General features: G+C 43.3%; 1 protein-coding gene across 1 annotated transcript in view; it reads right to left on the reverse strand.

The window, feature by feature from the left end:
* TOP1 (DNA topoisomerase I) overlaps nt 1-27,086 on the reverse strand; it is a 65,558-nt gene that overhangs the window by 28,820 nt on the left and 9,652 nt on the right. Inside the window, exon 3 of the mRNA XM_027732456.2 lies at nt 7,634-7,736. Within this exon, the coding sequence (XP_027588257.1) occupies nt 7,634-7,736 (103 nt within the window). The remainder of the gene's footprint in view (nt 1-7,633; nt 7,737-27,086) is intronic.

Consider the following 27,086-nt stretch of genomic DNA (forward strand, 5'->3'; position numbering starts at 1 on the left):
CGGTTTCTGTATCCTGTTAATTCATCACTATGTCAAGCTCAAGACACCTATTTAATTTTCTTTTGCTCCAACTAGATTCACTGACTGTCCAAGAGCACAAACCTCACAGGCTACTAATAATTTTTAAACTCAGGAAGGTCTGGAAATGCTGAGCTGGTATCTCTATATTAGGTACCTCATTTGCCAAAGACTTCAGTTTAACTACTGAAGAGGTACTTCTCAACCTTCACATACATCAATCAATATTCATAATAATAATATTCAATGCCAATAATCATCCAGCCTTTGTGTATCAATCCAAGGTGTAGCTGCCCCATCCCTGGGAGTGTCCAAGGCCACGTTGGACAGGGTTTTGAGTAACCTGGTCTACTGAATGTATCCCTGCTTATGGCAGGGGGTGGAACAAGATGAGCTTTAAGTCCCTTCCAGCCCAAACTGTTCTATGGTTCTGACATACGTGAGAAATCATAGCAAACACACACACTCAAGGCTCAGGCCCATTTTGTTCTTTGTAAGTCTGCTTGTGTTTATTTTCTGACTCTTTCTTGTTCTTATTTGATATTTAAATCCTACCTGAAATAACATGTTTAACTCAGACACTAATTTGCATCTTCAAAGCACGGTACAGGTACACACTGCAATCACTGGAGTTGGTGCTTTAGGGTAAAGTTCATGGCAGTGGCTGTTGCTTGGAAGTTCAGAAGAGTAAAAAAAAAAAAAAAAATACAGACAAACGTTTAGCTTTTCCAAAGAACTGTACTCATTCTCAATAGCAGCCAAAAGCTCTACCTTTCAATATGTGAGCCCTGGGATGTACAGAAAGCACAACTAAAAGCAAATTAATAGATGACAATCTACATCTGCAAAGCTAAGATTGAAACAAAAAGACAATCGCATTGGCCTACAGAAGCAGAGACACTTTTTGTGTGTGCTGAATGCTTACAGACTACAGCTGGAATAAAAAAGTGCTAAAACCTTCAAAACCTCAGGGTTGCTTAAGCAGATGCTCAAATAACATCCCTCTTGAGAGTAAGTGGCCACCATTGAAAAGCTGTCATGTAATCTAATCTAAAGCTCAGATTTTTCGGCATCAGAGCCAGAATCAAGAAGTCTGGATTCCTGACTCAGTCTTGGGTTTTGGTTTTATTTTGGTTTTATTTTTTAATCACAAGACTATCTTTCCCCTTTGCTCTGCAGTGAGCAGTAAATTTCTCACCCAAGCAATGTGGGCTCAGATAACCCAAGGAAACTCTGTCTCCAGTTTCACTCTGCAGCTTCATTTTCCAAAGATCAGCACTGGCCTGGCCCTGAGGTCCTGCTGCTGCTGCTCCTGGTGCCTGGAAGAAATTCCCTAGATAAAAATCTGATTTTGTGTACTACTAGCTACAATGTTAAGAAAGAGCACAAATTTCTCTCCCTTATTTGTCAGCAGCCTGGCTTGTCAGTCCTACATGTTTTGAGACACTGGACCACAGTTCTGACTTCAACAGCTCAGTCCCAAACCTGGACGTTGTGCATCAAGGCTTGTGCTCCTCCTCCCTTGGAGGGCTGGAAATCTGCATCTCCCAGAAAAGCTCACTTGGAAATGAGCTGATAAAGGCCTGGAGCAACAATCCTGAGAAGAGAAACTTCTTTTCTCTCCTGCAGCAAGTTGCTCAGATATTGACTTCAGTCAAGCTGAGCTGCTTTGGTCTTTCATTTGGCTCAGATACGTATGTGAGCCTCCAGGAACACAATTTAACCACCACACTAATCTCAAAAGAAAAGGGAAGGCAACAGCATGCCAACCTTACCCTGAAGAAGGAGTTTCAGCCTTCTATCAGAAAGCTATTTCCAGAAACCCCAAAGCTATTATTAGGAGGGACCGGGAACAATTTAAAAACCACAAGTCTGTCTTCCTGGTCAATTCGAAGCTGGGGGAAAAAAATCACTTTTCTTTAAAGAAACCCAGAAAAATGGTCTCAAGACTGCATGCACACTGCTAATTTCCTCTTCATTCATTTTTCAGGGCACTGTGGATCCTTTGTTACCTTTCCTGCACATACCTCTCTGCCAACAAACCAGCTTGGAGTCATGGAAGTAGGACAGAAAACCCCCATAAGATAGAGGGAAGCTTCAAGGGGAGTTAGCCTGAAAAGAGGACAACTGGATCATAGCAATTGCTCATTCCCAGCCCTGCTGACAAAATATCTTCCTTGTCCCCCAGACCATTGCAGTTGAACCACTGTAACAGCACTCAAGAGTTTTGTACCTCTTGAAGGTGTTTAATGCTGACAAACCTGCACTGTTTGGGTTTTTTCAAGGTAACAAAGTATAGCAGGAGATCATATTAACACAGGCAGAACCAGGGATTACATCATCTACAGAGGTACTGTAGTAATGGCTTAGTTCAGACAAAGGGCAGGTGAGTAGAAACCATCTCCTGAAGCACTCCATCCTTTCTGCCAGCTTGCTTACTGCCTTCCATTTCGAGGTTTAGTGTGAGCAGGGACACCCAAAGGCTGTGAGGAGCTCAGGCTGAAGCGCACGAAGCAGTAACACATCAGAAGCAGCTATTTCCCTCGTAAGCATGGATCTATTTTCCACTGAGGGAGCCTGCAGGAGGGAGGAGAGGGAGAGGAAGGGAGCCCAGGCACCTGGCAGCAGCTGCTCAGGCCGCGGTCACATGGGAAAGTCACAAGTGGAAAGTGTTTCCAAGGAATGGCAGATGTGCAGATCACAGCTTCCTCCTCCAAGCTGCAACAGCTTCGCAGTAATTTAACACTGCATTCTTCAGGTGCCATTTATGCACGTTAATAATCCCTTCCCAGGCCCTTTCCATTCCAGCTTCAAAACCACAAGCTGGGAAGGATGCTTTATCTGAAGTGTCTCTTATTTCCTCTCTCGGCTGTAATTAGCTCGTGACTGGGAATCTGCTACGAGCCAGCGCCAGCGCCGGCTGCGAGCGGCACTGAGCCCACTCGGGGGCTGCTGCAGCACAACTGAGGCGTAAAATAAGGGAGCTGTGATTTCAGTGAAACCCAAAACCACAATGGGGACAGAGCACGGGCTACGCAGCCCATGCCTCGTTTGACGTAACGCAGCATTAATGGAAACCCGGGATCGTGGCCAGGCCAACGCGCACCAAGGGAGGGCTGCCCGCGCAGGGAGCACTTCCCGGGCAGAAGCATCCCAGGAAAGGACATGTTTTCAGCTGGCTTGCAGGATTTGATGTTGTTAGAGGGTTATCAGCTGGTATTACAGGGAACCAAGATGTGAGCACCAATGGTTCTGCCAGGATTTCGGCAACACAACAGAACAACCTGAAACCATCGTTCCCCGCTGCGCAGAGGAGGCTTTGCACCAGTTTTCACAGATCAAGCCTTCAGCAAGAGGAACTAGATAAAAAGCTGGACTAATCAACAGATAAAAATTTTAGAAAGCAGAACAATCTTTGTACATTGAGACAAGGATCATGCTTAGCACATGCTCTCTATGGCCGTGTGATAATCAAGTACACTACTAAATAAAAATTCTTACTACTGGAAAGCAGTGTCACATTAGAAAGCTGATCAGGATGAACTGTGCACTCAAATGGGGTATAAAAACAAACCCACCCACGCTAGGGAACAGCAGGTGCTCAAGTCTTTTTATAAAATTGCCTTTTCTCCTACGTCAGGTATCCCTGCCTCTTCCTGCCCCCAACACACATCATTCCAAGCAGTTCAGCATCACATAATAAACCAGAGGAGGTGTACAAGAAGTCTGAGCGGAAATTTATCTTTATCCATGACTAGCAAATGCCTGAAATCTGTGTTTTTCCTAGCGAAACCATAAATCCTACAAGATGCCAGTGACGATCGAGTCTGTGAATCCCTTATGTGCTCCATGCCTCGGTTCATCTCAAGCTGTGATCACAAGAGATTTAGTAAATGGAGGAAATATGCAACGTGACAGAAGATTTTCTTCCTGCAGCTCGGATGCCTGTCCTGCTGACAGCACGGATCAGCTCCCATTCCCTGTCAGAGCCATCCCTGCTCTCCTCAGGCTCCTGGCAGCCCACGCTCCCTGCTCGGAGCCCAGGACACCTGGCAGACAGACACCTGTTCCTGCCAACACTCCTGACCCCATCCCTAACAAGTCTTGCCTTCAAAGGACCCATTATTCCATCATCTTACATGGTCTACTTGTCTGAAATTCTCAGCTCTCACTGATCACAAACCTATTGCCACACGGGATTTGTTTCATTTTATTTTTTTAACCACTGACATTTATATTTAATGGATGTGTGTTAGATTTGTTAGGAGATTGGGAAGCACAGGGCTGAGAAAAGGAGCAAAACCACACACTTTGCTATCAAGCAATCTCAATCAAGCAAAGGGGGATTATTCTTTGATACGGATTTTTCTCAAGTGGTCTTTGCATTTTCTTTCCTTGAGGGGTGACAGGGAAGATCTGAGGCACACAAATGTTCTCTCCCAGTTTACTACAGCTGTAAATGAGTGGTTAAGACACAGAAATGTCATCTTGTGAGTGGGAGAAGAGGAAAGAAAGAACCAAAATTAAGAAGTTCTACATACCACTCCACACACTTCTGTCATATGAAATCAAAATTGTCTATTTTAGGTATTTTGGAGACTTATCTTGGCAATTTAGATCCTTCAAAGACTGGATACAGGAAACATTTATTCTCCTGCATTGGAGTGGTTCTGCCTTCTTGATGCAGGTTTTATTTTAAAAGCCTTTTTAAAGTACAGGACAGGAAATGAAACTGTCAAAGTATTACAGACAGATACAAAAATGATCTGCTTCAAACACAACCACACACTGCTCTTCACTGTGCACAGGGTGCACTGTGCTTCTCAGAATGCAATCAGGGACTCTTCACACATAGAAAATGTCACAGAGGTACAAATTCAAGTCTCCCAGAAAACAATGGCTTGGATTTCTGCTAAAGCACCACTCAATCTCTTTGAGAACCACCAAAGATACAGCACAGCTTTTGCGGTAACACAGTAGCTTTTCTGAAATACAGAATGGATTTTCTGAAGATTTACATGCAATTCTATAAATCCAAGATAAACTTTTCTAAAGGATTAATTCACAGCCTTTTATCAGGTGCTTTCAAAATTTCCCATACAGGTAAAAGCCATTGCAAAAACCCACATTCTTGTTACCTTGAGAATTTTTTCTTCAATTTCTAACAGATTAATGGCTATTTTTCCACTTGTTTTTCACTGTCAAAGGAGAAACTTCAGTACAAACAGGTAGGTTTTTTTCCCTCCACATAATGGTCTCTTAAAATCTGATCCTTAGAAATTACTTACATTTATGGAATTACAGAATGACATTACAGGACGAATCAAGGGATTTAGTGAAGAAATGTTTACATTTCAATTATTTCTATGAAGTTTGTGTTAAAAGTCAGCTGGTTTTACACAGCAAGCAGCTGTGTATGACCTGTGCACGACTGAGCATGAAGGAGGCAGTGAAGACTTTGGAGCACTGCTGAAAGAGTGATCCAAACAGAGGACCTGTGTGTCCACGTATGTTATCTTCCCTGAGAACCACCTCGAGATCTAATGATTCAGCACTGTAATACACTCATTTTTGAGGTGGTAGTTCTGAAAGGCAGAAACACTACAGAAAACCATGGCAAGGGCGTGCTCAGTGGGGGGGTGAAGTCCTACCTTGTGTAGGGGCCTGAAGGGCAAAGCATTATTAGGTGATTTCTCCCCAAAACCACGCCTTGAACAAAACCCCTGCACAGGAAGGCACCTAGTCACCCCACCTCTGAGGGGGACCTGCTTTGGGACCCAAGGAGGCAGCATATGCTGTGCTCACAGGACAAATGAACACTCAATGGAGGCATGAAAACAACCTGGAGCATCAGGCACAGTGCCCAGAAGACATGAAGTCCTTCTCACAGGGACTGCAAGACAACACTGCAGGGAGGAAGGAAGGACTTCAAGATAAAGCACGTTTGTATATCACCTCCTGAGCTACACCTCACAAAACATCACAGCCATTCCATCTTCTTTCCACTCTGTTGGCATCTACTGTTTACAAAATCAGCTTCATGTTATGACCCATAATTAGTTCTTCCAGTTAAAAACACACTGACCGTTTTCAACTCCTACACAAATGAAGTCAAATCATTAATGAGTTTGGAAATTTAAAGACGGTGCTTACATTACTCCTTACAAAAGAATGCACTCTGCTAAGACTGCAGGGGAATGGTTTTTCAGCAAAGCAATGAACTCGTGGAAATACCAGGCAGTTAGTTTTGGGGTGCATGCCTGATGATCACGAAAATGAAAACCAGAAATCAATGTAATATAGATGTGTGAGCAAAGAAGAGAGCAAAGAATGTGTCCAAACATTTCATCCTTCTTGTGTAAGCCAGGAAATGCAAGTTATTTGGCCTAGATTTTTCCCCCATCAATCATTTACTTTAAAAAAGAAAAAAAAAAAGAAGACACATTATGGAACAGTAGGCTTGTGTAACTTCTCAAAAGGTCACAGAAAATTCAAATCAAGTGCGACCCCAATAAAACAAACCCACTGCTCAGCACAGACTCTCTCTCCTCCTTTCCAAGTTTCTCTTTAATAGAAACCATTGTTAACACAAGCTTTTTTGTTCCTTTTTGGATGGTGTTATCACAGTTGCACAGCAATTGGTTAATACACATGCTTGCCCACAGCATAAACACTCCCTGTCATTCACCAAGTGTCACACCAGACACTCACCCTCTGGGGACAGTTTTTCCAAGTTTTGGTCAGAATGGAGGCTCTGTGGCACTTGTGTGTCAGGACTTACAAGGAGGAAAACTCCTCTGAGTAACATCCTGTTTGTGACAGACTTGCCTTGTGCTCCACCACACCAAACCATCCCAGACAGACCTGCACATCCTGGTTCCTGCAGCTCACAGCCCAGGCCAGGACAGCAGCTGGACCGTGGAATTCACCAACTCCAGAGCCATGGGCCACCCCAGAGTAACTCAGTGTTTATGTTCAGTGTGGGTGCCATGGTGAGGGACTGGCATCAAACACCCTCCCCACACAGTGGCAGGGCAGTGTATAAACCACACAGGACAGGACAGCACAGCACACCATCCTTTAAAATTCACCTGTGACCCAGCACAAGTTCACAGCACTCCCTCACTGAGTGCAGACAATCAGCCACTGTGGTGGCAGGCCAGGACATCACCACCCTTCTGGGGGATCATCTTTCCACACGATTCTAATTATAAGAAGACTTAGTAGCCACCTGGGGTTCACTGTGCTACAGCAGTGGGGTTTATACCAACTTGTAAAGACCTGCACACTTCTGACAAACAACTGGAACCACACACAGAACTGATCACTCTGCAGGAAGGTGGGGTTTAACTAGTTTTCACCACCTTTGACAACACTAAGCTACAATAATCTTTCATATATTAGTATTGGCTCACATTTACAGATACACTGCTTCAGTCACCCATATAAAAATGCAGGCAATGACAAAAATCAGGCTTAAAGCACCTACACTCACATAAACCCCACTCAAAAGGTAACAATTCTGTACACATTATTGGAATTCTTCTGCACATGCAAGACTGCATGTGCAATGCTGTTATTTAGCCTATGAGGACTTCATTAACTTTTTCCTTACCTGTTACTGTGCTTGGACTTTTCCCGGTCTTTTTCCTTGTCCTTCTTGTGCTCTTTGTGCCGGTGTTCTCGGTCTTTGTGTTTATCTTTGTGTTTGTGAGAATCTGTAAGCAGAGAAGAAGAAGACAAAAGAAATTAAATTGGGGGAAAACTCCACACCTTCCCTGTGAATATCTAGATTTTTCCTCACCCTATACTAGTACTGCTGTGATTCAAAATTTGCAACAAAAATCTCAGTTTCAGAGGTCCTAAATGGATTCATTGTTCCTGCAACACAAGTTAATTCATCTTGGCAACAGCTGCATTTGCATTGTCTTTAGTTCAACGACCCTTAAATGCTTTACAGACCTGAAGAAATGCAACCCTTCCATTCACTAGGTAGGTGTGGCTACAGCAAATTCAACCTTATTTGGCAGATGGGCAGCCTGGCCTCCTATGCCTCTAAGTATTTCACATCAAATACATGATAAGGACACTAGAACAGAGCATAAAGCTGAAGTGTTAGGCCTGCTCAATCCCAGAATTTAGCTGTTACTTCCACAAGTATTTAGTCTAGACAAAGCATCCCTCCCCTCTCCCCACTTGGAATAAAAGCCATTTTATTCTTATCCCCAAGAGCACATGACATGACAGGCAGACAGCAAGGAAAGCAGGGAGTAAAGGAGGAAGATGAAAAGAAAGGGTGGAAAGAAAAGAGGACTAGGAATTCGCTCTTCCCCTTCTGCAGGAGACATCTCCCTCTGAAAACATCCCCAGCCTGACAGCAGTAATGAGTTGAGTTGGTGGTCACCCACCTACACAGGTTAGGGCTGGTCCCCACTGTGTGACAGGTCAGAAATGGGAGTTGGCACTCAAGTGAATCTGCCTGAACACAGTAATTTTATTGCTACCAGTTTCTACTCTGAGTGACATTTCCCATCCTCGGTGACAAACGCACTGTTCAATAAAGGCCTTTAAAGCACCAAGGAAACGGATTCAGGACAGAAAGAGCAACGCAGCTGAACTGTAAATAAACCAATTTACAGGCATTTTTAGGCCCTTAAATGTTCTTCATAAGCAGATTAAAAAGCAGATGAAGCTAAACGAGGACCTCAAACCCACCTCAAGAGGCACTGCCATTTACAATCAAGGTCAGTGTGATATTGGGGGTAATGTGTGCACACCCAAAGACTCACTCCAAGTTTTGTTTTGAACATGCTTCTCAAAGCAACCAAAATTAAGCAAGCCTCTCAGAAACACTGTGCTGGCTTTGCCATCTGTTTTGAGATACTACACCAGAATTTCCACCAGATACCTTGGATGTAAGGCAGTAATGCTTAATTAACTGTAAAGATGTCATGCCTCTGAAAAAGCTCCTATGCCTGCACTAAGAATAGGAAACTGCAACAAAAAGATTTTGTGACTTTCACGGGCACGGGGGAAATGCACCACGGAGCCAGGAACAAGCCTCATCCTCCTGCCTCCAAGTCTTTCGCCACAAATTCATTTTTGTCCTTATCTGACAGCAGCTCTCGTAACTCTAAACATTCACGTGGATTTAGTGGAAACAGACCCACAGCCACATTTCCACAGAACATGCTTTTAGCCTTTGGCTTTCTGTAACTTCAGGTATTGCTTTCAGACACCTGCAGTAAGACAACACAAACCTCCATGGGAGTGCTGACACTGCAGCCTCCAAGTTGCTTTCTGCACCTTCCCTCCACCCTCCCAAACCCGGTGACACTTCCAAGAGCTTTGGTGCCCACAGTGCACACACTTAAAGTACAAGATTTAGTTTGCTGTATTTTGATATACAGGCACATGGCAGGTTATGTGAAACATTTGGTGTTCCAGCAGACAGCACCTGAGAGTTTTCAAGCCCCTAAAGAGCAAAATCTCTTCCACGGCAGGCAGGGTTTGCTGGCATCTCTGGCAAACTGTGTGGGGACCTGACACCCACCTGCTCTGAACTGCTAAGCAGCAATTTCTCCAAACCCTTCTTCCCACCAGGACAACACACATTTCACGGGCAAAAATGTTTCTGCAGTGCATTTCACACTTGTGATTCTTCAGTTCAGCCAGGAGCTGGAAGCTCTGGCTGTTTGCAAACTGCCTGGGGTTTATTCCACAGAGAGTTTACTCACTGATTCCTGCAGCGAACAGCCAGCTATTTACACTTGATGAATAGGTAAATTGCGAGAGAAATCATCCTGATGCTATACATAGAACTGGGTACAGGCACTGTATAACACACTGGCTTTTGAGGGAGGCACATACCAACACAGAATCAATTTTTTTTCTACCAACCAATCAATGGAAAATGTGTGTGACTGTGCTCAATGCTGTTCTCTTTAGAGCTTAGAGCCACATGATGACTTGTCACAAAAAAAAAAAAAAATAGAGAGCAGAAAGCAGCACAGTTTACCTTGATCACCATATTCCCTTCCAGCTGAGTTGTGCTTTACAGCCGAAATTAATATTTGCTCTTGCAAAGCAGCTCCAGAACTATACCCTGGAAGTGTTGGAGTCAGACATTTATTTCCTCAATCCTTGGCTCTGCTTACAATGATTTGGTATTTTCAGGAAAACGAAGCAGCAAAAAAAGTGCCTGACCAGTTAAACTAGCTCTGCATGCTGGGATTTGTCATGGGACAGCTTTCCTTTGCTGCCTACCACAGGATTTCTAGCAGGAAAGTGTTTCTAGCACAGAGGTGGCTCAAAGACAGCCACAGTGCCTGGGGAACAGGAGGTCGTGCACATGGTCTCAAAAGAAGAAGGGAAAAGACGTCAAGGCAGGGGTATTTGGTGTCTCTCACACTGGACAACGCTTTAAATTTAGTACTTCCATGGAAGTCTACCTCCCAGGCATGTCTCCTAAGGGTTAAATTAGTCTGAAATATTTGCCTAGAATTCAGACTCCATGATGTTGCTTTCTGACACAATGCCATGAGGTAGGTTAAGAATGAAGACTTCAAAAGACCTTATTAAATAGTCTTGAACTGACATATGTATGTCCTCAGAAGGCATTACAGCTCTTGGTCTTTTTTTGCTGAGGGTGGAGTTGGATAAAGTTCAGGAGACAGGCTCGTTAAAAAGGACAGAATTCCTTTTTTTTTTTTTGGCATTCTACACAAAAAGCTTTGTCAGACTGGCTTTATCTAGGAGTGGAAGCTGATGGTTACTTGGTGGCTGACATGAAACAAGTTTGGCCAGTTCACTCCCGTTTGTGTATCCACTTCCCAGGAACTGATGCAGCATCACCTCCGACTGAACTCCAACAGCCGCCTGCATCGGGAACGGGGCCACCAAGCCTCATCAGCACAGCAGCAATCAACGGGAAGTGCTCCTGTCTGTAATGTATCTTCCTCGATATATTTAGCGTATTGATTCCTAGAAGAATCTTCCAGCCTCCAGTAACTCTCTCCCAGCTTGCAGCTGATTAGCAGTTGACTACGTCCAGCCTCACATCAGCTACAGAAAGAGCTCTGACATTATCACACATCCAGACTTGTTTCCTGCCTTTTATGTCTTCCATTAAGCATGTCTGTTCCCTTTAACACTAAACAAGTAGATAAATACTACTCCTTCTCCAAGAACGTTAGCAAAATCCACTGCCTACTGTGAGCAAAGTTCAACCCCTCAGAAGCTCGTGTGACATTTAAACATTTCAGAAAATGCAAAGTCTCTCTTCAGCACCAAGGTTACAGCAGGGACAGGGGTTATGCTCACTGGGCGAGGATCCATTACCCCTGAGGCTTTCCCTTCAGTATCCTCTAACCCAAACAGAGCTTTTGGCATCTCTTCTGTTCTAGAAAGCTTGATGTCTCTGGCACTGGATCTCTGTCTGCTAATGCTGAGCCTGGTACATCTCCAAAAGATTACCGCAGTCCCTGTACTATTCCTGCCGTTCCCCTGCACCTCCAACCATCACGAGCAGCTCTGCATTTTTGTACATTGATTCATCCTTTAACTCTGCTGGATGAGAAGGACGCTGATTTAAGGATGGGAAATTGTAAGCAGTGCTGGTCTGTGGCTCTGTGCTGTTCCCCCGCCCTCGCTCCAGCGCTGAGCCCCCGGGGAGGGCTGAGTCATAACCCTATTTGCAATACTTGTGTGTACGGAGGACTGAGCAGGGCAGTTTTACTCTTTATCCAGGAACCGAGCTCTAAAAGGTCAGGCAGCTCTAACTGCAGCACGGCAAGAACAGGGAGGAAATCAAAGAAAGCCTTTTCCAGCAGGGAGTTGTCACCTGGAGAGGAAGAGTCCCAAGGGACAGCAAAGGTGAGCGGGTCCCCTTTCAGAAGGAGAACAACCCCTGGTTTAATTAGTCTGGTGACAAAACAATTATGTGGGATTGTGCTGTTTTATTCATGAGCCAAATTCATTTGCTTTAAAAACATTTTGAACACCCGTCTCTGCCCACCTCCCAAAATACTATTTACATGTCACAGTCAAGGGAAGTTGGGCTACTTCCTACATTAATATTTCAGTTTTGACAGCAACTTTTCTAACAAAATACTGAAATCAGAGAGGGGTTTAAGTTTTTTTATGCCCAATCAGTACAGCTGTCAAGAGAGTATTGCTGGCACATGATAAAGGATGCTACAGATGCCATTTTATCCCACTCCATCATTTTGCAATGGGGGAAAAAAAGGATGTGAGCACAATCTGGTTCCTTCTCATTTCTCCAAAATTAAGCGAGATAGCTGTCAAATTAACACCTGGTAACCCCAATTTCTGGTCAACAGTAGCTTTTCCAGACAAATATTAGCCTTCCAGATTTGTTGCCTTTTGGTTCACCCTTTAAGTTTTTGTGGGCACAATTTGAATAGCTCATTAATCTGCTTAGAGAGAGGTTTATTTGTTCTTTTGAAATGTTTTACTACATTCTGGGGACAAGTACTTTTTGTATTTTCCTTCTGGTTTCAGTAACATCTCAAATTCTTTTCCTCTCATTAGATAGCCTAGAAATGCCTTACTGCTGTGTATGCTGGTATTTTATCTGTTTGAAGCTTCATCTCAATACTTCTCTACGCTGATGTCCAGAAAGGCTATTTAAGCTTTCTGGATTCTTGGGAACAAAATCTGTGCCCAAATCTGAGGGCACAGCATGAAAAATTCATCACATTACCAACTAAGGAAAAAATTTTTAACTTCTTGTTGCTGCAGTAACGCTTCTGCTTCAGGTGAGGGGCTGAAATTTCTGCCCTAAGTCCAACGCCTCAATGTTAGTTATGTGTTACATGAGAAGCAAACCAGCTCTCAAGGCTCTCAGGCTCACTGCTGTGTACGAGTATTGTGCTCTCCCTCCTACTCGACTGGAAGCACGAGCAAGAAAGCCCTTTGCTATCAGCACAGGGGACATGAAGGATGAAACCAGCAGGGTCTTTTCAGCCTCTCCTCTGGAAAGGAGAAGAGTCTTAAAAAAGACTTCTCCAGTTCCACTGCTAAATTATGCAGCTGAAAGGGAGGTAATTCTGTACTGCTGGATTAGGTTCAAAAGCTGGCCAAGTTCAAAACCTCCTGTCCCTGGAGGAATGGTCAGTCCCTTCTCTGCTGAAACACCATCTCCTTCTTACACCATGTACTCCACAACAGCCTTTTTACTATTTAGGTTGATTTCCTTCTCACCAGTTGCAATGCAAGAGTAAGCAATGGAAAAAGTCACTATATGGCCTAAATGAAACAATTTTAGTGATTTTTTTTTTCCTCCCCCACAGGCTCTCCTCGTAAGCAGTCATCTTAAAATTCGGATTATCAGAAAAAGGTTTCTTACTTTCAAGTTACTTAAATTTTATAATTTCTTTACCATTTTGCCAAATCATATTACTTTTAGAGTTTTAACTTCTTATATGTTGGATATAAAGACTACTATTAAAATTATCATGGTTCAGTTGCTGAAATGATGCCAGGAAGGGCTACAAATGTTCAAACAAGTGAATGTAGTCCAAGGTGTCTAAAATATTATTCATATTCCTGGCAAAGAACATGTACTTTTGCCCTTGGCATCTGATCAGAATGATTTAGTTCTGTGCTAACTTCTACAATTCACAGATCCCAGCAAGTAGAAGGAGCGTGACATTCAGTCCTTATCCAAGATCTTTAACACAGATAGTGACAGGGTTACAGCAGATTACCTAAACAGGCAACAGTAATCCCATGTGAAAAGGTCACTCTATGAGTTCTGGTTGATTTATAAATCTCACCTGAGAAAGCAACCGCTGTGCTGAGATAAAAAAGCCCCTTTGCAGACCCCACATGGCTCGGAACAAGCCCCATGTGGAGAACGTGGCATGGTCTGAGGCACAGGGGATCAGGACCCTCATGTCAGACAGGTGATAACTATGCATGAGTCACCTGACTTTACACGTTTTGATTTAACAATTTTAAAAGGATGTACAATAAATCCCACCTAACTAGCCTGGAAGAGGTTTAAACCTTTCTAAAATACTTGTATTCCAGTTAAAGGAAGTCACGTTATGATCGTGGTGCTCCAGCAATTGATTACACAACATTTCCAGAATTTATTTAAACATTTTATTTATTTAAAGACTGACATTGCTGTAGCCCAGAGAAGGGGAAGGAAAAGCTACTGGAGAGAAAACAGAGCTGCATCCAGGTATAGGTGACAAGCCCTCTCCCTATACAGCAGGGCAGACAAAGAAAACAGAACTGTATGTATGAAAGCTACACAAACTGAGAAACCTCTGTAGGCAGCTACAAGTGTCAAAAGCAGAAAACCATAGCCAGAAGGCATTGTTAGGAGAGATGATGGTATTGTGGATGATACACTGGAGCAGAAAACCATAATCTAAAATAAACTTCCCATGTGACAAGGGATGTGTCACTTACTGGCCCTATTTACACAACTACAGAATACACATAAAACATTTACCCTGGGAAGGGATTGCAGGTCTGTTTGCTGTGCTGGTTTATTTCCACAATAACTCACTGCAAAACATTTGGATTCCTGAAATGAGAGAGACTGAAACAGCGAGGCCATGATTTGAGTGCCCCATAACCTAAGCCTGAAATTCAATAGCAGAAGAAGGATCTTGGTTTTCAGTCAAGAAGGGAAAGAAAGTACAATGAAACTGGAGCAAGACTGTCTGGCTTCTGCTTCCTCATTTAATAATGCCACATTTAATGCACACATATACATTTCAAAAGCAACTTGACACAAACCCCTTTATCAGTGTTTCTTAAGACAGCTCCACAATCAACACTGCTACAGAAATCTAAATCCTTAAAATCCTTCTTGAACTCAAGTTCAAATGAAATAAATTACTGTGCTATCACAAGCTTATTTCACTTCAGGTGCCTTGCTGGGTCAGATGCAGCAGTTCAGACACTTCAGCAGTGCCCACTGTTTCTGTCCATAAAGCAGATAAAATCTGAGTTTTATATTTAATGAAAAACAGCTAAACTAACTTTGCCTGAAAACAAGGGGAAGGAATACTCTTGTTTGTGAAGTAGCTCTTGGTTGTGAAGCTTAGATCTGCAGTCATTCATTTTCTAATTATCCAAGGGAAGAAATGGGGGGGGGGAAAAAAGGCGTGAACATTCAAAAAGGGAGCCTGGGGAAGTGCAGCAGAGCAACCAAACAGTTTTTCCTTTCTAAGGCAGGAACTTTATTACTAAAAGTAAAACTCCACCAGAGTGCATTCTTCCTTTTTCTAAGAGCTCAAATGAAGAAATATAGCATCACTGAATAGATTTGAGTCCATTTATTTTCCATATTTACTCTGAGAGAAAACCTGTTCTGGGCTGAGTCAGAATCGACCGCACCACACTGTAACCAATTGTGGCAAAGCTTGAAAACCCAGTACTTTTGATAGAAACAGAGTAAAACCAATGACCTCACAGCCCCTCTCCACACTTCAGCAGTTACTTTAGGCCAAAGATACTACAGGGCCAGACATATGTCTTTTTCCTTAAAAGGACTGCTCTGGGAAACTTGGCTACAGAACAAGACAGACCCCTTAGTTACTGCATTCTTCATTAATTTTGTAATTTGAAGGCCCAGTATTCTTTGCTTTTGAACACAGAGAAACCTGTGGAATGACTTGGTGATGAATCCTGACAGGAGAATAGATGGATAGAGAACAGGACTGTCTCCAGCCATGCTCTGTCCTTTAGAACAGCTCCACCAACTCCTCAAGGAGTTCCACTTATGCTCCAGTAAAGTTTTAGTATGCAAGCAAGGATATTACACTGCTTTTTAAAAACATGAAGTTTGCAAAACCAGCTCAATGCACCTTTTGCTCCCCTGAAAGCCCGGGGCACCTGCAATCTGAGGAGGAGGTGACACAACGTGACAGCTCTGCCAACAGGGAGAGAGCGCAGCGGGCACAGCACCAAGGCAAGCTGGGCCACAGCTGCTTCACCCACCCCAACAGGTAAAAACTTACCATGGAGAGGTTTGGGAGGCCAGAAAAAACCCTGACTGATCACTCCTATCTTGTGTGACCGAAGCCTTTGGGATATGAAGTTAACCTGAAGCAAATGTCACTGCTGGCATTTCATCCATCTCACCCAGCCGGCAGAGGCTGGGGGGGTAAATCAAGACGTGCTGCAACAGCCTCTTCAGGAAGAGGACAGACACTCTTAGCCCTTCTTTGAATTTTTTTCAGCCACACTGGATTAATTGTTTATTTTCTGTGCACCTCATTTTTTCACCTGATGGGGAAGTAGCTAAAACTCTGTGGGTAATTAATGCTCAAGTAATTGAGATAGCTGGGTGGTACAAAGGGATGCTGACCTAAAGAAACTGCTACACTCCAAGCATTTTGCAGCAAAATAACGAATGGTGTAGACAGCAGCAGCAAGTTTAATGACTTGTCAGCACCTTTTAACAGCCTCTTCTCAAAGAGGTGGCACGTTCACATATGCCTGTTCCACAGCAGATCTTATTTGCTGTGTAACAAATGCATAAAATCACTGCAAGTAAAATTGCAGTAGACAATATTACACAAATGACAAGTCCAAGGAAGCCTTATAAAGCATGAAAATACATGTTTGATCAGCAAAGAAAGGCTAAATTAATAGCTGCTTCTTACACATGCCAAAGGGCTCCCAACCGAGAGGCAACAATGAAGTTTCAATCCATTATTTGCATTCAAAACCAAAAAAGTTCCATGTGAACAAAAACATGTGTTTCCAGGGATTCCCAAGATGTAAAACATTCTCTTGTAATTGTATAAATAAGAGTCAGAGACTGAAACCCATTAGTATGTTTCCACTAACAAAGCAGAATAAAACAGAACAGCAAATTAAAACTTCAGGGAAATGACCGGCGTCAGTGAACAGCTTAAAATGCTGCTGTGCTGGCATGAGAGAGAGGAGAGGCCAGAGTAGGCTCTAAGGAAATAAGAGCAAACCCACTCCTGTCCCAAGTGATATTTATTCTTATAAGGCTACACTTGCATGAGCAGAAGTACTTATTTTCCATCGCCTCCACCATTCAGAAATTGAATTCCATGCCTTCCCTTACTGGGGTAGAAATAGTTTCAACAATTTTTCCTATTGCTTTATGAGTCTACACCCACAAGAATAAACAGAGGTCTGAGCTGCATGCCCATTTTTAAAGAAGCAGCAAAACTGAAGATACGCTTTTACCTCCAGTTTTAACAGCCATGGCCCATCACTTCTGCACAACAGGAGGCCAGGACGAGGCAGAGAGCAGGATCCAGGGAAAACGAGCTTGCTCACAGTTACCTCTTAGGTTTCAAAAGCCTTACACTTATTGCAGCTCCAGCTGCACTTCCATTTGTTAATAAACATGTACAGAGGACTGAGATCCTGGAGGACTAACAGGGATGTGTAAGGACCTGCAGTGAACACGGCTGAGGAGAAACGGCTGTTACAAATCAACTCACAGAAAAGAGTTTTGATAATGAAGTAGTTACAGGCAGGTTCCTTGTGGATTTTAGATCTACTAATACTAAAAAACTTCTACTACACCATCTCACCTCAGGCTTTTCCAAATTCTCACCCGTTTCTTCCCTATTGCTCAAAAGGCAGTGAACTCAACCAGCACGGATGGACTCACTGGGAAGGCCTGGACAGTTGTTCACAAACCAGCCTGGCATCGGGGGGTGTAAAACTAGTTTAAAATGATGAAAGAAGGTAAAACTTCAGAGCATTCAAATAGATAATGCAAGGGGGACTAATCCTATTTTCAGAGTCAGAAAGGAACCAACCTTTAGCACAGATCCACAGCTTAGCGCAGAAACTGTCACGCGGTGCTGTCACACAAAATCTTTTCTCAGGAAGAGACAAAGGGAGGGATGTACCCACTGCACTGAGGGGTGTATGTGCTGGAGACAGAGACAAAAAGAACTGCTCAGGGTCACCCACGAGTCACTCAGCAGAAAGAACCAGGGGCGCTTGCCTCTGGAGACCCGGGGCAGGGGGGGAGCAAACAGGGCAACCCCAGCATTTACAGCCCTGTTTAGACTTCGGAGCTATCAGGGACTGCAAGAGATAACCTATCCTTTACTTCAACGTTATCTAAAGTAAAGTGGTTCACTTAACCCTTACTTTTCTGGTCTGCAGGACTCCTTTTCCTTCTGGCTAACAGATGGACCCCAAGATTTTGGGGACAACACACTGCTCTTCATCAATCCCCTCTCACGAAGGACGTGCAAGCCAGGGTGGACTGAAACATCAAGTGAATGGACACCAGAGACACCTTTGCTCTTGGGCTGCTTCTGAGCTCTGAGAACCCCAGCTTGTGCTCAGCTGCAGCACAAGAACCAAGCCCAGTTCTCAGGCGAGCCTGGCAGCGGCTGTTGCTGACACAGGCAGGTTCTGAATCACCTCTGGGAGATTTGCCCCAGGAACAGCTCAGAGTTACTTCAGCAGAGTGGGTCAAGAGTAAAGAAAATCCTTTGGTGCAATCTGTCACAACTTCACACTGCAGAGAACTTCATGTTCCGTCCTCCATCCTCAGACTGAGTCAGTGCCCCCAGCGCAAGCTCCTTCCGCCTCCAAATGCTCTTTATACCATCATTAGACTAGAAAGGTGCAAACAGCACAATTTGTCATGTAAAGTCAACAGCTGATTACTGAATGCAAACTTACAAGGTGAACCAGGAGAAAATAGAGACAAACAACTGTAATTCTTAGTCCTTAGGGAGGATAAGAGAAACTTCAGCCATGTTAAAAAATAGGTTGATATTTTGGGGCGTGAGATTTTAAATTGTAATGATTTTAAAACCTGCACTAAACAGGAAAACTGCTGTGCTGTCAGGAGCAATTACACTGCGATGATGTCAACTATAAAAACATTTTCCCTTGCTGGCTGCATAAGTCACCACTGCTCTTGGATTCACTGGAAAGAAGGTTTTTGTAATGACTACCTGAAATCCTGACAATTCCTCAGCACAGGAGTGATGAGCCAACAGAGGCTCACACAGAGCCTGTATTCACACCAACATCACACCAGGACAGGGCTGTTGTGTTTGACTGTCCTGGGTTTGACCCACAACAAGGCTCCCCCCAGGCAAAAGTTTCACACAAGATCAAAAAAAAGGCAGTTGCACTGAAGTGCCTCTCTGGCAGCAGTGGATGCCCAGGCTCTGTCAGCAGCCAGGCTCACTCAGTTTATACACATGGGAGTGGTGCTCAGCGTCCTCAGGGGAGAGGCTCTAATGGCATTTGCTCAAAGTCTTTTATTAACCATCCCTTGACACCACAGTGTGGCTTTGGCCAGAGCTGGTCTCCTGCTTGTTGTAGGGAGGAAAGGCTTAAGAGGCAGCACCCTCGAGAACCCTCTGTAATGGGTTCAGAGTGTAAATAAATTGAATCTGCAAGACAAAAAAGTGGTTGGTAGAAGCTTTAAATCACCTCTGCCAAGCTTTACACGCTGCAGTCAGATAATTCTCCGACTCCTCGTTTAATATAATTTCTATGAAGTTGAACTGGTGGGGTAACCGTGGCCAAAGTCCTAGAAAAAGTTTGTTTCAGAAGACCAAGCACCTATTTTTAAACACGCTCAAGCTGGTTCCTCACTGTAGGAGCAACTCCCACACTGATCCCAGCTGGGTTTTGTTTGTTTATTTTTTTCCTAATTACAATGATTTCTTTCAAGTATAGGGCTGCACTGGATGGACACAGCCCGATTTCACCTCTGTCCCCATTGTGGGTGAGTTAAATGATCCCTCACCCACAACAGGCCGATCCCAACAGTGTCTGCAAGCACCTCATCACCAGGGCCTGCCCTGCCACAAGTACCATCCAGGGAGGGGATGCAATTAGCACACAGGAAGAAACCTGACTCCAGCTAAAACACTACAGAAAGTAAACACAAGGTAAATGTTTAAGGACAGTTGAGATTTTGCACTTGCAACTGTACTCACAACTGTGTCTTCTGAAAGGAAGGGAAAGAGGACTAGAAGGAAGCATCGGCACAGCAGTGTAGGACACTAGCTTTAAAATAAGACTATGATTGCTATACTTTAGTAAGTACAGTTCCTAGCTATGGTGCACTAAATTCCACTGAAGTATTCAATTTACACCAGCAGACACAAAATGTTACTTCCAGTCACTGATTTTAATCTCTTCATGCGGCTGTAATCTGTTTATTTTGTTAAATCCAGGCCAAATCTCACTGGCTGGTAACTGTTAAATCACACCAATAGGTACCTGAATACAAAATGTAACCTACTGACAGAGGATAAAAGGCTGTGGTTACATTATTATGCATAATACACTCCCAATTTCTTCAATTAAAAAGCTCCATGCAATATATTACCAGTTTGGTGAGGCTCTTTGTTGGGTTCTGTTTGTTTGTGTGGGTTTGTTTTTTGTTTGTTTATTTTTTAAACTAGGGGCTGGAATCCTTGGATGGAACGAAGAGCCAACATTTTCAGATTCCACCTTACACAAAAATCAAATCTGCCTCGAACGCGACACGAAGGGGAGAAAACATTTCTGTAATTTATTTCACATCTAAAGTCTATCAAGAGAAAGCAAGCACAGTCCTTAAAAATGGAACTGAATCAATTGCTTCTGGTTACCTTGTTCCTCCATTTTAAGAATACTCCTTTCTTTACCTATGCAGAAATAAGTATGTGTGAAAACAGCTTTCCCTTTTCAGCTTTCAAATGTCCTCCCCTGCCCCAGTCACTAAAAGAGCTGTTTGAACCAAAGGAAATGTGCAGAGTGTCATCAAAGGTTCATTTATCACTGCACTTCAAGTGCTTCACTAATGACTCCCATCATATCAGAGGTTCTGCTTTACAACTACTGTAACACGATCACATTCTCTACTTTTCAAGTTTCTGAATATGAAACCTAATATTATTTAAATAATTTTAACAGGTTGATTGGTGAGAGGGTTAGAAACATGCTCAAAAAACTATTAGAGCTACAGAAGCAACCATAGAGATTCAAGACTGTTATTCCTCTTTAATATAACCCACAGTAAGAAAACCAAGTTATAAAGCTTGTTTTCAGGGGTATTCCAATGGAAAAATTAAGAAATACTTATTGTTTCCTCTTGATTATTTGACAGCAGAAATAGGCAAAGGAAACAAGATGAACATCTAAGACTATTTACAATCTCATCATTTATTCCTGAATGATTCAGCTCTAAGGCTGGAAAATATTTTTAAGTTTCTTGGCTGCCAGTTTTATATACATCAAGACAAAATTAAATCAATGCATCTGTTAAAATTTATTATCAATTTTACATGAAGGACTAACACCACCCTGAAAGCTGCAGCCACCCCAGCTGATTTAGCAGTTTGCTGCTCCACAAAGAGCCCAGAGCAGCAGCTGCACAGTTCCCTCCTATCCTCCTCTTCCAAGTGTTTCAAGCCTGTGCCTGACAAAACCACTTCTGGGAGTGAAAGCACCATCCATGTACCCAGCAGAGCAAGTTCAGCTTTAACCAGGACTGCACAGCAGCCCCAGCAGTTTCCAAAACTGCAATAACTCAAACAGCTTAAATGTATTTGGGTTTCATGCACCTCAGCGACATTGTTTTGCAAGTTTTAAAGTGTACCAAGTTATTTTTGAACTAGCAATTACTTTACTTCCTGTACTCCAGTCCCTAGCAGACCAGGAAAAACTCCCTCTTTCTCCTGTGGTCACAACTGTGACCTGTGATCACCTTTTAACTTGATCCTACCAGATGCAAAAAGGCACCAACAGTGAAACCCCAGAGCCCTAAGCTTTCATTAATGATTGTGGTAGTACTAAGCAAAGCCTGTAAGTGAGAAAACTACATGAGGAGTAGCCCTAATACCATCAGAAAAAGTTAATATGAATAACCTACTCTGAAAATCAGTAAATTATATGATATACTTAATTTCAAATGCTCCTCCCAAAACTAAGCAGCCCCATGGACAGATCAAGATACTCCTGGAGAAAGAGGTTTAATAAAATTGAAAATTAAGCAACAGCTTGTAACAGGAATACTTTTATTCTAATGATGGTGCACTAAATACTTTGTCTCCAGCAAATTTGGAGTAAGTTCAACCTGGTTTCCTAAGGACATCTGTTTGCCTCTCAGAGATGAAGCAGTTCAGTAGTCTCTGCTCAAGGAAGGATCTATGACCAGAGAAAGAGTTCAGCACAGGTTTTCACAACAAGAGACTGAGTATGAGTTACTTGAGATTAAAATATAAAACAAGACACTTTCTGTCACTACAGTCTCTGAGACAAGTACTGGAACCCTGTCTGCCAGCACTTCACAGTGAGACAGCTACCCTGAGACAGAAACTAAAATTTCCCTTTTTAAGTGAAAGCCATAAGCACAGACAAGTAAAACAAGGAGACAATTTGCTAATACCGAGCATCATATGTTAAAAAATAAAAATCTAACTTCCCTACAGTGAGAAGTGTGCAGTTAAGGTCGAGTGCAGCATTTGTTCCATCAGAAGGTGCTTTATGAACTACATGCATGTCTGATGTACAAGGGTAATTCTGGCTGGATTAAGCACAAGGGAAAACTGCAGTGACCTACAGGGAGGAAACATCATCTGACTCTGGGAGTACAAAGACACCTGACAACATTAAGTCTGAGGCCTTTTTGGAGCACCAATCTCCTCCAGCAATTTGATCTGAATCTAAAGCTGCATGTAAATAAAGCCACCGGGATGACAGGATTGGGGAAATCACATCCTGCAGTTAGCAAAGCACCAACCACACCAGGCAGCAGAGCAGGTACTGTGTGGACACCTGGTAGTGATGGGCAGGAGACAGCCAAGATTTAAGCAAGAGCTCATGGGGTGAGGAACTGAGCAGGTGTCAGTGACACTTCCTGACCAAATGACACCAACTTCAGAACATGGAAATAACAAACCAGTGAGAAACTCAGAAACGACACAAATCTGCACGAAGTTTTAAGCCTTCAAATACTTCACGGATGCTTAGAAGAAAGCCCTTCAACATCAGATCTTTCCAGAACTGAAAACTGGTGGAAAACTTACCTTTCCAGCCTCTCAAGCTACTATGATAAAAATTACCATTATACTTGTTTGTAGTCCACATACTACAATATTTTTTAAATACTTCTTCAAGTACTGAGGAAAAACAACTAAAGAGAGGGCTTGTTTGACTCTGGCCACCTATAGAGCTAACTGTCAATGAATAATTCCAGAGCTCTGCTGAGATTAAACTGTTAACATACAGAAAAAGACAGTATATAAACTCATCTTAGAAAAAAAAAAGAAAAATCACACAGTAACAAATTCCCTTTGGGATTCAAGTTTTCTTATTCTGGATTAGAGTCTGAACATGAGGCTTCTGTGCCTGGGTGAATGGATGGGGTATTTACACAAATGGAGAAAAAAACACAAAAATTTAAATTAAAACCAAACTAATTCTGCCGTTAATAAGTGAGGTTCACATCTGTTTTGAACACTGTTTCATGTTATTGTGAAATACAGCTACAGGGGATTTATTTCACAAAACAATGCTCCACAGCTTCATTCCCCACAAAGGAAAGCATTTAAAAATACACACTAAGTTCAGCACACAAAGACTCAGCAAACCTCCTGATGCCTCTGAAACGTGGCCACGGTGTCAGCACCGTTCCCCATCCTCACCAAGGGCACTGAGCAGTGATGGGCAAAGCCCAAGCACAGAGTAGCTCCCAGGAGATCCCAAGAGATCCAGCCCCCCTCCTGAACTCCCTGTCCCTGCTGGCAAGCACCAGTGCACCCAGCTTGCTCATGTGCACCCAGACCACGTTCAGTTGGTGTGCAAAGACAACACTGTCACTTTGAAGGAAAATTCTATCAGATTCCCCAAAGAGGTAAATACAGGGCTGCAAGAGAAGCCCACGGGCACAGAGAAGGAATATTTTAACTCAGGCTATGGTTCAATAGTAAAATCACCTTCTCCTGTACACAAGCAGCTCACGCTTTGACAGTGATGCAGAGCAAAACCATAACTGCGTATCCTGCACCAGGGCACAGGAGTCTCAACAACAGGGCTGGGCAGGAGGGAAGGGGCAAACGTGTCAGACACAAGGCAATGCTTCAAGAACAACAGCTTTACACCTTCATTTGGGAAACAAAAAAAACCCCCAGACTCACAAATTCAACTGCTTCTGCCTTTTGCCCATTGATGCAATTTAAGAATTAAATTACTGGGATAGCCAGTTTATTGCCAGCTGCAGCCTCCATCCCCTGCAAGACAAGCTACAGACTGGGGCAAACAAAACTTCACCGTGCTGGGCTCTCCCAAGACCACATGCTGACAACTAAAGCTGCCAAGCATAGAGCATCAAGGGCTAAGCTGTACTTTATTTTAAAAGTACAGTCTTTTATGTAAAAAGAACAGTCTAAAACCCAGAAAGCAGCTTCCTTTAGACACAGGTGATGCTGAATAAGCCTACTTGATGATAAAAGAAAAACACTGTTTATGACAGCTACCAAACTCCAGAGAGCAGCATATTTTAAATTAGAAGACTGTATCGACTCATAAAAACAGGTATTTCAAGGACAGCTTGCCTGTGTTCCCTAATGAAGTGCAGGTGACATACACAGCTATGACAACATGACTCAAACAAGATGCTGGCTCTTCTGGGAGTCTTCTTGGTTTTGGAGTAGGAAGGAGACAGGAGGACATAAGAAAGCAAAAGTGTAAAAGGCTTTTGAAAAAACGCATGTTCTCCACATTCACTTCCAAAGGTATCCTGGACAGATGGAGAGATGTTCCATGTGATGGAGTAAGACAAAGTAACCCAAACACCTACACAGCTCCAGGATGACAACTTGCAAGTATCAGAGTTATCAGCACTGACACTCAGACTCTGATTTGTGCCAGTGTTTGCTTACGAACAAGATGGATGGAAAGGACACCTATGACAGGATGGGGCAACACTGCCCAAGTTAATCAAGGTCACTGTTGTTATGAGTTCATCTCTTGCCCTGCACTCGAGTTCACATGAACCTCCTGCCTCTGGATCTGGCCATTCACACCGTGCACTGGAACACAACTTGCACCGTGGTTTTTCTACTGCAGAAAGCACTTCACCCCTGAGGTGCACTGTGACCACACTGAAGGAATCTCATCCTCAGCTAAAACCCAGGCTAAAAGCCAAGTGTTGAGGGGAAAATAACTCTGATCCACATATCAAGGGCTTTGCTGTGCACAAGCAGCATTACCACAGATACAGCACATTTTAACGGCCTCAGTGACATTCCTGGTCCTCAGAAGAAAAGCAGGCGGCCCTTTATTCCCCATCTGGTGGTCATTAACTCTAGAGAACAAACCTCAGAGTACGTCACTAGTACTACTCCATCCCTCCATTTTGTACATGCTGCTTGTGTTGCAATGAATCATCCCCTCACATGGATCTCCAAAGAGTTCCAGTTTCCAGTTTCCCAAACAGCTACATTAAACTGGAGAGTGCTCGTCTAACTTGTAAGGTGCCTTCCTAAGGCAAGTTTAAACCAGTTCCTGCCCATCCCAGCTATTTTATCTCTCCAAAAAAACTGATCTTACTCACACATTTGCCAGCATTCACAAACTGGCAGAAGGCGTAATTTGCTCTTCCTATTGCTCCAGGCCCATTTAGGAGACACTCATACCAAGGTATGGTGCAAGAGAGACTGAACTACCTGATACCAGAACCCTGCACACAGACCAGGAAACCACTGTCTCCCTACTGTAAATCCAGTGATTTCATAAATTGCAAAACCCAGCATGCAACATTTGTAATTCGTATTGTATCATATGTACTCATAAAGTAATGCACACCTTAGCTCTGAGATGAGATCTGCATATAAGAAAAAATGACAACGTATGTTAAAACTGCTCCTTTTTTTAAGGAGCTCCTTTTTTTTGTGCTGCCCTTTGCTAAGCACCTCAGTCTTCAGCTGGAGCGGGAATTAAAAATCAGAAACAAATGTCCAAGATGGAACTGAATCTCAGTCCTAGCCAGACAGCTTTGTATCTATTTCTGTGCTGGAAGAAATCATTCCCACCACGTTCTGGTTCCTCCAGCTCCGAGAAGAACACAGTACTCCCTCTTCCCCCACTGTGCTGCCTATTTAAACAATATGGCCTTAGGACAGGATAACAATGTATAGCACAAAGGACCTTAATCCCAGACACAGCATCCATGAGTAACAGAATGTCCCTCCCCGATGCTTCCTGCCCTCAGCTTCAAAAGTCTCTCTTCACATTCAACCCTTCATCCCCACATGTCCTGAGCAGAGCACCAGGCACTACAAATGATGCTGACAAGGCAGCACTGCACAAAACCAGAAGCCAGAATAGGAATTGCCAGCTTACCAGCTACTAACCTTCCCAAGGACAGAACAAACTCCATCCACCTGCACCCACTGCAGAGCAGGTGAAGGAAGACAGCCCTCCCACTTGGCTATCAAGTCTCCAAACCACCTCATGTCACAAGCTCTGTAACAGGGTGTCTGTCCCCTGCCACCACCTGTACTTCCCCAATCCTAAAACTCTGCTTACAGCCCACAAAAAGACAAGTGTTTTAGTTGTGCTACCCAACTCCAGAAACCTCTGCATTTCAGCTCCAGCTACTGAAAAATCTGCAACAGACACTTAGTGTAGTTCAAATGGAAAAACCCACAGAAGTCAAAGAGCCTTCTCTCCTGAAAGGCCACCTCTCCAAAACAAGAAAATGCAGCCTCAGAGGAAGAGGAGCAGCTGTTTTGACAAGTCTGGCCTCTGTTCAAGGACTGAAATAAGACTTGAGTAGTAATACATTGCCATCAATAAGAAGTTCAACTGAAGTACACTGCCCTGGCCCTAAAGCCCAGGTCATCTATTCCACGTTACACACGCAGGAAAAACTACCAGGATGCCGTTCCATTGGGAATGTGTCCAGAAGAGAAGTGACCAATCAAAGAAAAAGTGTTCTGGAGAACACAAGTTCATGCTCCCATGTGTCAGAAGCAGTGTTAGGCAATAGAGCAGAGTAAGTGACAATTGCCAGGAAAAAATTAAAAAGCTATCTGTACTTGGGGATTGCTCCATCCCCA

Source organism: Pipra filicauda, unplaced genomic scaffold (assembly GCF_003945595.2).
Source record: "Pipra filicauda isolate LSUMZ 115617 unplaced genomic scaffold, ASM394559v2 scaffold4_size7858003_pilon, whole genome shotgun sequence".
Taxonomy (NCBI): domain Eukaryota; kingdom Metazoa; phylum Chordata; class Aves; order Passeriformes; family Pipridae; genus Pipra; species Pipra filicauda.